At 45.2% G+C, this 13,085-nt stretch overlaps 1 protein-coding gene across 1 annotated transcript; it reads left to right on the top strand.

The window, feature by feature from the left end:
- Positions 1–10,165: 10,165 nt before the first annotated feature.
- SCAND1 (SCAN domain containing 1) lies at positions 10,166–10,988 on the top strand. Its single transcript, XM_079719966.1, has one exon. It carries the CDS (start codon positions 10,332–10,334, stop codon positions 10,869–10,871), a length of 540 nt encoding a protein of 179 aa, XP_079576092.1. The 5' UTR covers positions 10,166–10,331; the 3' UTR covers positions 10,872–10,988.
- The last annotated feature ends 2,097 nt before the right edge of the window (positions 10,989–13,085 follow it).

Genomic DNA, 13,085 nt, shown 5'->3' with positions numbered 1-13,085 from the left:
TGATGCAAGGCCTGGCTCTGGGAGCCTCCCTGGTACCACTGGCACCAAGGAGAAGCAGGGCATGGACCAGGGAAACACACAGACATGCCATCTTTGTAATGCTGCAGTTGCCAAGCTCCATCTGCCGGGAAGAGGAAAAAACTAAAACAATTCACCCACACAAAACCCTTGTCCTAAGGAGCTTCACTAATGACCTTAAAGGTCTTCCTGCCAGCCTGGAATTCTACTCTAGTCCCCTCTCCATGCACAACTCCAACAAATAGCTTGACCAGGAAGAACTCACTTCACTTGAAGGGAAGTTATAGTAAAAAAATAAATAGCACCAGACCTATATAAATATATTACAGAAAAGTGGGGGGGGGGAGGCAGGGAACAAGGAAAACAAATATTAGATAAAAGGCACTCACCAAAAAAAAAAAAAAATTACATGAAACAGATGATAATCATGAACAACAAAGGACTCAAAGGGCTTAATGAATTTTAAAGCAAGAGATCAAAGCAAGGATGCTATAGTTCAAAGAAGAGATGATGAAGCAACTGGAGGAGATGGCACTGGCAGAGCTCAGGAAAGAAAGTATTAAAAAAAAAACAAAAAAAAATATCTCAGAAGTGAAGGTAATTTCAGAAACATCAACAAGGAAGCGAGCCTTGCTGAATACAGAGGATAAGATTGCAAAAAGCAAGTGAAGGAGTTGGAAATGAACAATTAAAAGGGAACCAAGAAATAATATAGCTAACAAGTATGGAGACACAGAGGGCAAGAAAGTGGGAGGGTTAAGCACATGGGTTTCTTCAACTTTTATAGCTGTAAATCTTAAGATACCTTTAAAATCTGATAAATCTAGAAACAGATGTCTAAGCACATTTAAAGATATAAAGGGAACTAACAATAATTAAAACTGGATAAAGAAAAGCAGAAGTATAACAATTATCTTTTTTTTAAAGGTGTGAACTTTCTAATTTATTTAATTAATTAATTTATTTGTTTATTTATTTTGGCTGCATTGGGTCTTTGTTTCTGCGTGTGGGCTTTCTCTAGTTGTGGTGAGCGGGGGCTACTCTTCGTTGCGGTGCACAGGCTTCTCATTGCGGTGGCTTCTCTTGTTGTGGAACGCGGGCTCTAGGGCACGCAGACTTCAGTAGTTGTGACGTGCCGGCTCAGTAGTTGTGGCACACAGGCTTAGGTGCTCCGCAGCATGTGGGATCTTCCCGGACAAGTGATTGAACCCGTGTCCCCTGCATTGGCAGGTGGATTCTTAACCACTGCACCACCAGGGAAGTCCCAATTACTCTTTTTTTGACTTTTGAATTTTGTACTATCTATCTGTCTATCTATATGTATATACATTTCACCTATTCAAATGACTGAATCAGTTTTTAAGTAATAAAACAAAATCAGTGCAGTACAACAAGGAACACAGAGCTACTGGTAGAGCACCACAGTAAAAACAGGTTCATTGAAACTGGGATCTAGGAGGGCTGCAATTGAATAGAAATCAGTGAAAGGAGAAAAGGGCAAAAAGATGATGAAGTATCTAGGCTACCGAATTTACACTGGTTTATCAAGAATGAGACTTACTAATAATAAGAGTTAGTTACAAACATAATTACATACAGAGGGTTAGATTGAGCACCCTAGACCAGTTATCTTCTTCAGTTCATCAAAACATCAAAAGATAAAACAGACCTTCATCCCAAGATCAAACATATATGATAAAAAAGGTTATCAAAAAGAAGTTAATAGTCAGTAGAGAGACCAGAGCAAGCCTCTTAGACTTCATAATAAAAAATTAAACACACACACACATACACATACACACACACACACACACACACACACACATACACACACAAATGGAATAGCCTGGGGCTTTTTATCCAAACTACCTCATTAGCAAGAGGAACCTGCTTCCTCTTCACCATGAGCACAGCTGGCCCCCTGGAATGATGTATGCAGTATGTGGTGTGTGTAAATGAAATTACAGGGTTACTAAATCTGTTGAAAATCTGAATTTCTTGATCACTGGTAACTTATCTTAAAATTTTCTATTTAACATCTCACATTTAAAAAAATAATGCAAAATACCAAGTGTTGGCAAGGATGAGGAGAAATTGGAACCCGTGTGCATTGTTGGTGGGGATGTAAAATGGTGGAGCTGCTGTGGAAAAAATAAGGTGGTTCCTCAAAAAATTAAACATAGAATTACCATACGATCCAGCAATTCCACTTCTGGGTATGTAAGAAGATAGGGTAGGGGGTCCCCAGAGAAAGAGAACCAGGCATAGCTTTCTTGACATAAGAGACGTCATTTTTGACCTAAGACATTTTGTGATCTAAGCCTGGCCACAGGCTTGTCCTTGAACAGGTCTCAGTATTAGGCACCAGATGTAACAATAGCAAAGATTATAAATCAGTTGTAAAGATTCCCAATTCTGTTTCAGTGGTAAAGACTGGCCTGAAATGCTCTACCATTACCTCAACTGGAACCTAAGGGATGATGATGTTGACCTTTTCTGACCCTTTAGTGACTTCAATCAATTAAAGCTTGGACTCTGCTGACCGCCCAAACCCCTTCATGAATATGCATGTGCCCTTGGTTTAAAACTTGCCCGATTTTGCTGTTTGGGGAGACACTGCTTTGGGAAAGATCCCCAGTGGCCTCCTTACTTACTGTAAGTAATAATAAATCCTTCCTTCTCCGGATTTTTGGCTTGGTTGTGTCTTTTGGCTCGATACTCACCAAGAGGCAAACCCAGTTTTTCGGGTAACAAGTATATACTCAAAGAAATTGACCGCAGGGACTCAAAAGAGATTTCTGTACACCATGGTCCATAGCAGCTTTATAAACAATAGTCAAAAGGGAGAAACAGGGACTTCCCTGGTGGCACAGTGGTTAAGAATCCACCTGCCAATGCAGGGGACACGGGTTCGAGCCCTGGTCCGGGAAGATCCCGCATGCCGCGGAGCAGCTAAGCCCGTGCACCACAACTACTGAGCCTGCGCTCTAGAGCCCCTGAGCCATAACTACTGAAGCCCGTGCACCTAGAGCCCGTGCTCCACAACAAAAGAAGCCACCGCAATGAGAAGCCCGCACGCCGCAACAAAGAGTAGCCCTCGCTCACTGCAACTAGAGAAAAGCCCAGGCACAGCAACAACGACCCAACGCAGCCATAAATAAATAAATAAATATATTAAAAAAACAAAAACAAAAGGGAGAAACAACCCAAATGTCCATTGACAAATGAATAGATAAACAAACAAAATGTGCCATATATATAGGGGAAAATTGGCCTTAAAAAGGAAGGAAATTCTGATACATGCTACAATGTGGATGGACCTTGAAAATATTAACTAAAATAAGACATAAAAGTACAAATATTGTATGAGGTACCTACAGGAGTCAAATTCATAGAGACAGTAGAATGGTGGTTACCAGGGGCTGGAAGGAGGCAGGAATGGGGAGTCATTGTTTAATGGGTTCAGAGCTTCAGTTGGAGAAGATGAAAATGTGCTGAAGATGAATGGTAGTGACAGTTACAGAGCAATGTGAATGTACTTAATGTCACTGAACTGTACACTTAAAGATGGTTAAAATGGTAAATTGTTTTTGTGTATTTTACCACAATTGTTTTTTAAGTTTAAAAAAAAAGTATGTTCCTGAGACAGGAGGGAACGGGGCAGGGCACAACCTTGAAAAGAATGACATAGCTGTTGAGGATACGACAAAAACTGGTTAGAACTAATTAGGCCTAAGATGGCGGAAGATTCAACTTCCACTAGACCTTGAGCCTCATTATAAACTCATTGTATCACATTAGCATATGCTAAATGACACACCCACAGGCACCACTGACAGTTCTGAGGCTAACCATAAAAGGCCAAGAAGTGGGCAGTGGCCCAATTCCTGGAAATCCCCACCCCTTCCCCAAAATAGCTGGAATAATCCCCCCATTTGTTAGCCTATGAAATTACCCAGACCATAAAAACTAACCCCCCATATTTCTGGGCCACTCTTACCTTCTGAGATGGCCCACACTCTGTGGAGTGTTTCTCCCAGGGCCTCTCTCACCTTTTAAGAGGAACCGCATTCTGCCTATGGAATGTGTGTCTCTGCTTTCACTTTACTATGGCTCGCTCTTGAATTCGTTCCTGTGCGAGGCCAAGGACCCTCACTTGGTGGCCTGTCCCAAGAACTCACCCAAGACCTGGGACATGACCATCCTCTTGTGCCCCGTTTTCCTGCTGCATCTTTACAAAGGAAGAGGACAAAGGTGGTCTTCTCCCCGTTCTCATTTTTCCTTTGATTATAAAAATGTAGCCCACTTAATCGTTGGGGCAGATCCCTCTTCCCTGCCCACTTGTATCCTTCACAAGCATCCTAGATTAATAAATCTACTTCCTGCCTATCACTTTGCCTCTTGTTGAATTCCTTCTGCGCTGAGACGTAAAGAACCTGAGCTTCATTACGTTCTGAGCCCAGGTGTGCGGTTTCAGCTGGGAGACTGTGGGTTCGAGTACCCTCCTAAGCCAGAGATTGTGGGTCAAGTCCCATCTGAGGTGCAACTGGGTTTGAGTCCCATCTAAGGTGTGAGGTTTCGAGGTACGGTTTCATTCCCCTTCCCCCACCCTTCCTGAATGATTCTGTTTAGAAGCCATTAGTTGAGGCCAGGCATAGCAGGCATCTGTCTCGGGGTAGAGGGAGGCTGTGGTGGGGTAGCACAAGGTGCTGGAGCCCTGAGCAGGGTGAGGGGACTGGGGTGAGGGCATGGTAGTGAGGGACAGGGTTAGCGTGCAACAACAGGAGACTGGTTACATTCAGGAGGGCTGGTCAAAGAAGATCGTGAGAGCCAGGTTTCTCTCTGTCAAAGAAGGAAATTAAATGTATAGAAAGAGAGAAAACTAGAATAAACCCTGTGCTGTTGGACTGGAGTTGAATGTGTTGGTGTGAACTCATGGATTTCAATATATATAGACAGAGGTAGAAATAAACAGATATAAATGTACGTGCACTTACTGTATATACATACATATATACCCTCCGTCCATGAGACAGCCTAGGAGCAGTGACCATTCCAACAGCAATGAACAAACCCACTGCCCAAATCTTGGTTTCTAAACACCATTCTCCACTAAAAGAACAAGGGTTTCTTGGAGAAATGAGCTGAGACAGAGAAGGTACAAGATATGCTAGAAAGTAAGAAAATACTCAAAAAATGATGGAGGCATATCAAAAGGACACAGAAGTCAGCCTGAAGGGGCTCCCACTGGTCAAATCTGAGATAATTTGAGTATCAGAATAAATAATGAATTCCAGTGGCAACCAAGATGGAGTAATCCCATTACAGCCTCTCTCCCTCGTCCGTTACAACTAAAAACTCTGGACAAAATACAAACAGCAACCAACTTCAGAATCTGAAAAGCAAATAATGCCAAATGGATTTTGGGAGTGAGGGTAGTAAAAACTTGAAGAAACAACCCCAGCGGGGCTGAGTTTCCTGATTTAATGAAGGACACAAGTTACTAAACAAAATTCAATTGTATTATTATATACTATCAAACAATTAGAAATCAAAAAATTTTAAACAATACCATTTATAGTAGCACTAAAAACATGAAATACTTAGGTATAACAAAATATGTGCAGCTTCTGTATGCTGAAGATTATAAAACATTGATGTAAGAAGTTAAAGAACATCTTGGGGCTTCCCTGGTGGCGCAGTGGTTCAGAGTCCGCCTGCCGATGCAGGGGACACGGGTTCGTGCCTCAGTCTGGGAAGATCCCACATGCCGCGGAGCGGCTGGGCCCGTGAGCCATGGCCGCTGAGCCTGCGCATCCGGAGCCTGTGCTCCTCAACGGGAGAGGCCACAACAGTGAGAAGCCCGCGTACCACAAAAAAAAAAAAAAAAAAAAAGAAGTTAAAGAACATCTAAATAATACCAGACCTGGTATTAGTTCTTTTTTTTTTTAATTAATTAATTAATTTTATTTATTTTTGGCTGCACCTGGGTCTTCGTTGCTGCATGCGGACTTTTCTCTAGTTGCGGTGAGTGGGGGCTACTCTTCGTTGCGGTGTGCAGGCTTCTCAGTGCGGTGGCTTCTCTTGTTGCAGAGCACGGGCTCTAGGCACACGGGCTTCAATAGTTGTGGCACGCGGGCTCAGTAGTTGTGGCTCACGGGCTCCAGAGCGCAGGCTCAGTAGTTGTGGCGCATGGGCTTAGCTGCTCCACTGCATGTGGGATCTTCCCGGACCAGGGCTCGAACCCGTGTCTCCTGCATTGGCAGGCGGATTCTCTTAACCACCGCACCACCAGGGAAGCCCTGGTACTAGTTCTTTTACATATATTCTCTCATTGACTCTTCAGAGCCATTCTGTGTGGTAGTTATTATCCCCAGGCTCAGAAAGAGTATATGACTTACCTAAGGCCATATTATAAAAGAATTCATAGCAGGTTTATTTGTGATAGCCCCAAATTGGAAATAACTCAAATGTCCTTCAACAGGTGACTGGTTAAACACACCATGGTACATCCACACCATGGATTATGACTCAGCAATAAAAATGAACAAACTATTGATACACACAAAAACCTGGAAGAATCTCCAGGGAATTATTCTGAGTAAAAAAAAAAGCCAATCCCCAAAAGTTACATACTAAATGATTCCATTTATGCAACATTTTTGAAATGAAAAAAATTAAAGAGATGGAGAATAGATTAGTGTTACCTGCGGTTGGGGATACGGCGTATGGGAAAGTATGTAAGTGCATCCTTCTTCTAGGAAGAGGTATTATTTTTTAGTAATTATAAAGCAGCAGCATGAGGGACCTTTGTGATGATCAAACATTTCTAGGTATTTATGGTGGCATCGTTGCACTAATCTACACGTGACAAAATTGCATAGGCCTACATACATACACAAATAAGTGCATATAAAACTGGTGAAAACTGAATAAACTCTGTGGATTATATCAATGTCAATTCCCTGGTTTTGATATTGTACTACAGTTATGTTACCACTGGGGAAAACTAAGTGAAGTCTCCACTCTTTTTGCAATTTTCTGTGCATCTATGATTATTTCCAAATAAAAAGCTTAAAAAAAAAAAGTATCTAGGCTTCTGTTCCACAACCCCCAACAGTGTGCCATCAAAAGACAACAAAATCTCTGTCTGAGTCTGGAAATCATTATTGGAGCTCTCCTTTCACAGGCATGATCTGCAATCCACTGCTTGTCCTCTCTAATCAACATTTACTGAGTGTCAGCTGGGAAGTCAGGCCTTGTGTTGGAAGCTAAGTGATATTGAGATGAATGATTTATCATCCATTCCCATGGGAGCTCCCAACCTAGTGCTAATAAAAATGTCTAATAAGATAAGAGCATTGGACAAGGAAGTCAAAAGAATTCTGTCCTCCTGGAAACACTTACTAGGTTTTTGATTTTGGACCAATCCTTTGCCTCTTGGTATCTTGGTTTCTTAACCTGCAAAATTCAGGAGAATAGAATGCACGTAAATATATATTTTAAACTTAATCTGAGCCCTCCGGATGGGTTCAAGGCTATCTGAAATTACCTGAAATTGTATGCAGAAGTATGTAAGTGCATCCTTCTTCTAGGAAGAAGTATTATTTTTTAAAAAATAGATTTTGGGGGCTTATAACTGAAACTGATTTTGGATTTACTCTCTGAGGTCCCTTCCATACTAACATTCTACAATTCTAGTAGAACTCTAAGATGTCTCCTTCTATCTCTAATGTTCTGTGATTCCAATAGGGATGGAAGAAATGGGCTAAAGCTCTAACACTCGTGATTCCCAGTACCAAGAGTTCGTTCCCTTCTGCAAGAGGACAAGGATTCAATTTTTTCAACATGGAATTCTAGGCTCTTTATGATTTAACCTTTAATTGACCTTCCAACCTCAGCTCTTATCCCTTCCCCAGACCTCACCTCAGCCTGCAGTTTCCACAAAGCTTTGCTCCCATTCACTCTGTGCCTTGGTACAGACAGTGCCTTCTACCTGGAATGCCCCTAACTCCACCCTTTTTCTTCTTGAGTCTAAGCTTAAAGGTCCCCTCCTGAGTGAAGACTTCCAGAACCCCTCATCCTTACAGCAGGGTTTGGTGGGCTCCCTTAGCCCTGGATACCGACTGCCTATTACCACACAGGAAATAGGACTGTTGGTTCACTCAAGGCAGCAATCCCAGCTGCCAAGGGGCCTGGCAGAGGAAGGAAAGGTTTGAAGCTGGTAGGTATGACAAACTCTAGGCCCCTGTTTTCCCACCTTTGAAAAGAAAATAGGGAAAAATATTGGCTCTAAGGAAAACGACAACCTGAGAGCAACAGTAAATGAACTCTTCTGAATGTTAATGTAACATGAAACAACATTCTGTTTCAGAGAACAATAGGGAATGGTGGGTGGGGATCGAGCCTGACCGGAACAGAGTATCTGTCTAAAAGGAGACTCAGCTCCAGCTAATTGTTAACTGGCAGGAATGTGGGTGGGTCCGGTGCAGCCAGCTTGTCCACTTTTTCAAGAAAAACTGGAAATCCAGATTTGCACGTGAAATCTCAATTTTTACATATTACTAACTAAAAACATTAAAGACCTATTGTGATGACTTTCAAGGTTTTCAGGCTGTGGAAACTGTTCTGTGAGGATCTACTTCAACCCATTTACAAGAGCACATCCTATGCGGGAGGCAAGTTTTATATCAGGGCCACTGGTGTGTTGATGGCTGTTAAAGAGGCCCACTCATTCTGCATAGAAATCAAAGGTACTGCAAGGGTTATACAAAATCTTCATAAGGGACCCCTGTCTCTCCCTTAGTTTCCCAGTCTGTAAAATACATACAAAACATATTTGTGAGCCAGTTGTCAAAAAGAATATCAATTACCAAAGGGCTGTCAGAGCTACATGCTTACCTGCATCATCTCACTGAATTCTACTAACTCATAACTACTAATGAGGTTAGTTCTAATACATCCACATTTTGCAGATCATTAAACTGTAGCTCAGAGACAGCAATTTACTTAATGAAGACAAACATTTAAAAAGCCCTTTCTTTCCAAAGTCTTCACTATTTAATCCTCTCAGCAACTCTGGCCTAAGGCAAATAAACCCTTCGGGGATTCCCCCAAGGCAGCCTGACTCCAATAAAATTTTCTAGTAGCCACATTTAAAAGTAAATGACACACGTGAAATTAATTTTAATGATATATTTTATTTGACCCAATATATGCAAAATACTACCAATCCAACATGTAACCAATATAAAAAATTATTGAGATATTTACCTTTTTTTTTTTCATACTAAGTCTTGGCTGTATTTTACATTACATCACGTCCCAATTCCCACTAGCCACATGTCAAGGGCTCAGTAAGCATATGGGGCTAGTGGCCACTATATGAGGCTACGCATTTAGTCTATTTAGTAATCCTGAAATTAAAAGCAAAACCCACAGAGCCACCTGTCCCTTGGTTTCAGAGGCCACGCCAATAAAAAAATCGTAATGGCAAAAAGTTCTTGAGCGTTTACTTTGTGCCATGAAAAGGGCAACTTTTACTACGTGTGTTGAAGATCTTACACACGTTATCTTGTGTCTTCCTCGCTACAAGGCGGGTGTACTGCCCTCTTCTTTTGAGTGAGCGAGAGAACTTTCCGGAGTTGGGCCCTCCTCCAGAGCCCGACCGCCGTCCCGCTCCCGCCACCCGCCGGGCGCCAGCCTCCGGGAGCCATTGGTTCTCCATCATCCTAATCAGGGTCAAGTAAGGAGGCGCGCACGCAGGGGCAGACGCAGGTCACCTGCAAGCCGAAGCGATCGAGGCTGATAGGGACTCTTCTGGGCCCCTTCTCCTTAGGCTTGGGCTTGCGCTTGGGCTTGAGCGGCGGCTCCGGCACCGACTCCTCCTCCGACCCCTCCTCTGGCTCCTCCTCCGACTCTTCGACTTCTCCTCCTCCTCGAACTGGTGCTCGGAGGCGCCACCAGCCGGAGCCAGCCATTGCACGCTTCGGCTGGCCGGCGGGCCGGCGGTACCACAGCTTCCTACCGGGACTCAGGAACGCGAGGGGGCGTCGCTTCCGGGAGCCCGGACTCAGCTTCCGGACGCTCGCGCGCCGAGCTCACCATAGAGAAGCCAGCCGGGACGCCCACTTCCGCCTGCCCCAGACGCTTTGCTGGCGCTGGTAGGCTTGGGGCCCCCACCGCCCCTCTCCCTCAGGGTCGCTCGGGCTCCGCCCTTTAGCGGAAACGTCTCCCTCTTCACCCTGCCCCCTCGCAGACGCAGTGCTGCGCCCACAGCTGCCGGACAAAGAGTGACGTCCAGAGTTGCAGTCATGGCGGCGAGTGAGGAGAGCGTGGCAGTAACCGAGAGCCTCGCGCCGCTGTCGGGAAAAGAGGAAGAGGCCGGCCTGAGCTCAGGCCTGGAGCGTAATCCCACGGGCTCCTCCTCGACTCCTGAGACCCCACCGCCTGCCCCCGAGTCGTCCAGCCTCAACGCCGCGGTCCCCGAAGCGAATCCTACGTTTCCCGCGGCGGCGGCCGCCGCCCTGGAGCTGCCCCTCGGGCCCGCACCCCTGGCCTCCGCGCCGTTTGCCGAAGCCGCTCCGCGATCCCCCCCAGGCCCTGGCGGCTCGCGGCCCGGACCGGAGACGTTCCGCCAGCGATTCCGGCAGTTCCGCTACCAGGACGCGGCAGGCCCTCGGGAGGCGTTCCGACAGCTGCGGGAGCTCTCCCGCCAGTGGCTGCGGCCCGACATCCGTACGAAGGAGCAGATCGTGGAGATGCTGGTGCAGGAGCAGCTGCTCGCCATCCTGCCTGAGGCAGCGCGGGCCCGGCGGCTTCGCCGCCGCACGGACGTGCGCATCACCGGCTGAGCGGCAGAGCTGCGGGCGGCCCGGCCCGGGCGCTTTCTGGACTAGAGTCATGATCAGATCCGAGGCCCTGAGCCTGGCTCCCCATTACGCGTTAATGAAAAATGAGTTTTGGCAGTTCCTGCAGTCTCGTGTGTCCTTTTCGTTCGTGCTTTACTGTGCTTATTTTCCCGAGCCTATTTCCAACCTCCTTTCTGGCTGGTGGCGAAACCAGGTTGGGAGCCCATGAGAATAAATCCTTTGTTTCTCATTCACTTGGCCATCGTTGGCTTTTGTGGGATCATTATGTGTTGGTTAGGCCTGGGCCGCCACATCTGGGAAATTTTTTTTTCCTGCGCGTTCCCCAGCGCCCCACTTGGGTTTCCTTTGTTTTGTGGAGTCTATGTAATGAGGGCTCCAGCAGCCTGTGTTCCATCGTCGCCCCTACCTCTTACTAGCTAGAATTTGAGCTTGTTTTCCTACCTAAGAGAAAGATCACAGTGTTCTGTTGTCTTGTAGATGGCGGTGGGTTGTGCCGGCAAATAGCTGGCTCTACTAGGTGCTTATTTAACTGGCTACTGCTATACCAATACTGCCACCAACTTGCTCCATCTGCCTGCCCTTTGGGCACAGACTTCCCCAAAGGCCCAAGTTATAGGGCTATTTTAGTAAGTGTTTAGTGCAGGTGTTTACAGAGATAGGCTAGTTCTTGTTTGTGAGCTCTGGTTTAAGCCTCCATACCAAATTTTAAGGCTCTTGAAAGATTTAAGGAGCATATCTGGTGTGAACTAATGGATTGCTACTCACTTTAATGTCTCCCCAACTGCCTCCCTTAACTTTTTTAATAAGCATAATTGTTTAGGAAGGGAAGGAGCAATGTGGCAAGTAATAGGGAAGCTCTGCAGTATAACCTTAGAGCCTACTCCATTCCTTGAGTCTTCCGCACACCCAGGAAGGAGCTGATTGGGGTTCATAGGCCGTTTGGCTTGCCCTCAGAAGGGTCCTAATTGCAGTGGGTGCCATCTTTTAATATAAGGAAGGCCAGGCCTATTTTCCCTGCACTGCTTTCAACAATCAAAAATTGAATAGTCCAGCAGCTCACATCACAAAGCATGAGCCAGACTGGGCTAGAGGGTGGTGTGGGGCATTTTACTTTTGAATATTAAAGACACTTAAATGAATTCAAAAGTACTTTGCATACTTCCTTGAGATTTTGGATTTAAGCCTGCATCTGCCTCCCTGCAGAAGATACATCTATTTAGAATGTAAAAGTAGACTTCCTTTAAAAGGTAATGTTTATAGAAAATTAATGCACATTAAAAACAGAGTAGATGGGACTTCCCTGGTGGTGCAGTGGTTAATAAGAATCTGCCTGCCGGGCTTCCCTGGTGGCGCAGTGGTTGAGAGTCCGCCTGCTAATGCAGGGGACATGGGTTCGTGCCCCGGTCCGGGAAGATCCCACATGCCACGGAGTGGTTGGGCCCGTGAGCCATGGCCGCTGAGCCTGCGCGTCTGAAGCCTGTGCTCCGCAATGGGAGAGGCCACAACAGTGAGAGGCCCGCATACCGCAAAAAAAAAAAATCTGCCTGCCAATGCAGGAGAGACAGGTTCAAGCCCTGCACCGGGAAGATCCCACACGCCACGGAGCAACTACGCCCGTGCGTCACAGCTACTAAGCCTGCACTCTGGAGCCCGCGAGCCACAACTACTGAGCCTGTGCCACAACTACTGAAGACTGCATGCCTAGAGCCCACGCTCCGCAACAAGAGAAGCCACTGCAATGAGAAGCCTGTGCACTGCAACAAAGAGGAGCCCCCGCTCACCACAACTAGAGAAAGCCTGCACGCAGCAAAGAAGACCCAATGCAGCTAAAAATAAATATAAAAAGAAAAATAAATTTATATTAAAAAAATAGGGTAGATAACTATATAACAAACGACTGAAACGTAGCAACAAAAACCTGTTTTATTTTTTCCAAATACAGATACAGAAGTTTGCATGTTTTGCAAATATTGCTTCAAAGCAACATTTCTATATACAGCGCCTTCTGTTCTAATAGCGCGTAAACATAGATATGTATCCACAGTGCAATGTTGGCTCATCAAGGGTCCACCTTGCATACACTCATCACTTAAAACAAAATGATTAGTCAAACCAGAACTGTTTTTGTCAAGGCAATTTTTTTTAATAGGTGGATAGTTTTTCTCAAAAGAAAACTTAGGTAGTGTACATATTTCT

The sequence above is a fragment of the Hyperoodon ampullatus genome (genome assembly GCF_949752795.1).
Source record: "Hyperoodon ampullatus genome assembly, chromosome: 14".
Lineage (NCBI taxonomy): Eukaryota > Metazoa > Chordata > Mammalia > Artiodactyla > Ziphiidae > Hyperoodon > Hyperoodon ampullatus.
The sequence above is the reverse complement of the archived record's forward strand: the minus strand, read 5'-3'. Positions and strand labels throughout refer to the sequence as shown.

Excerpts from the sequence above, each read along its gene's own strand:
- SCAND1 (XM_079719966.1), top strand. The coding sequence starts at position 10,332 with ATGGCGGCGAGTGAGGAGAGCGTGGCAGTAACCGAGAGCCTCGCGCCG.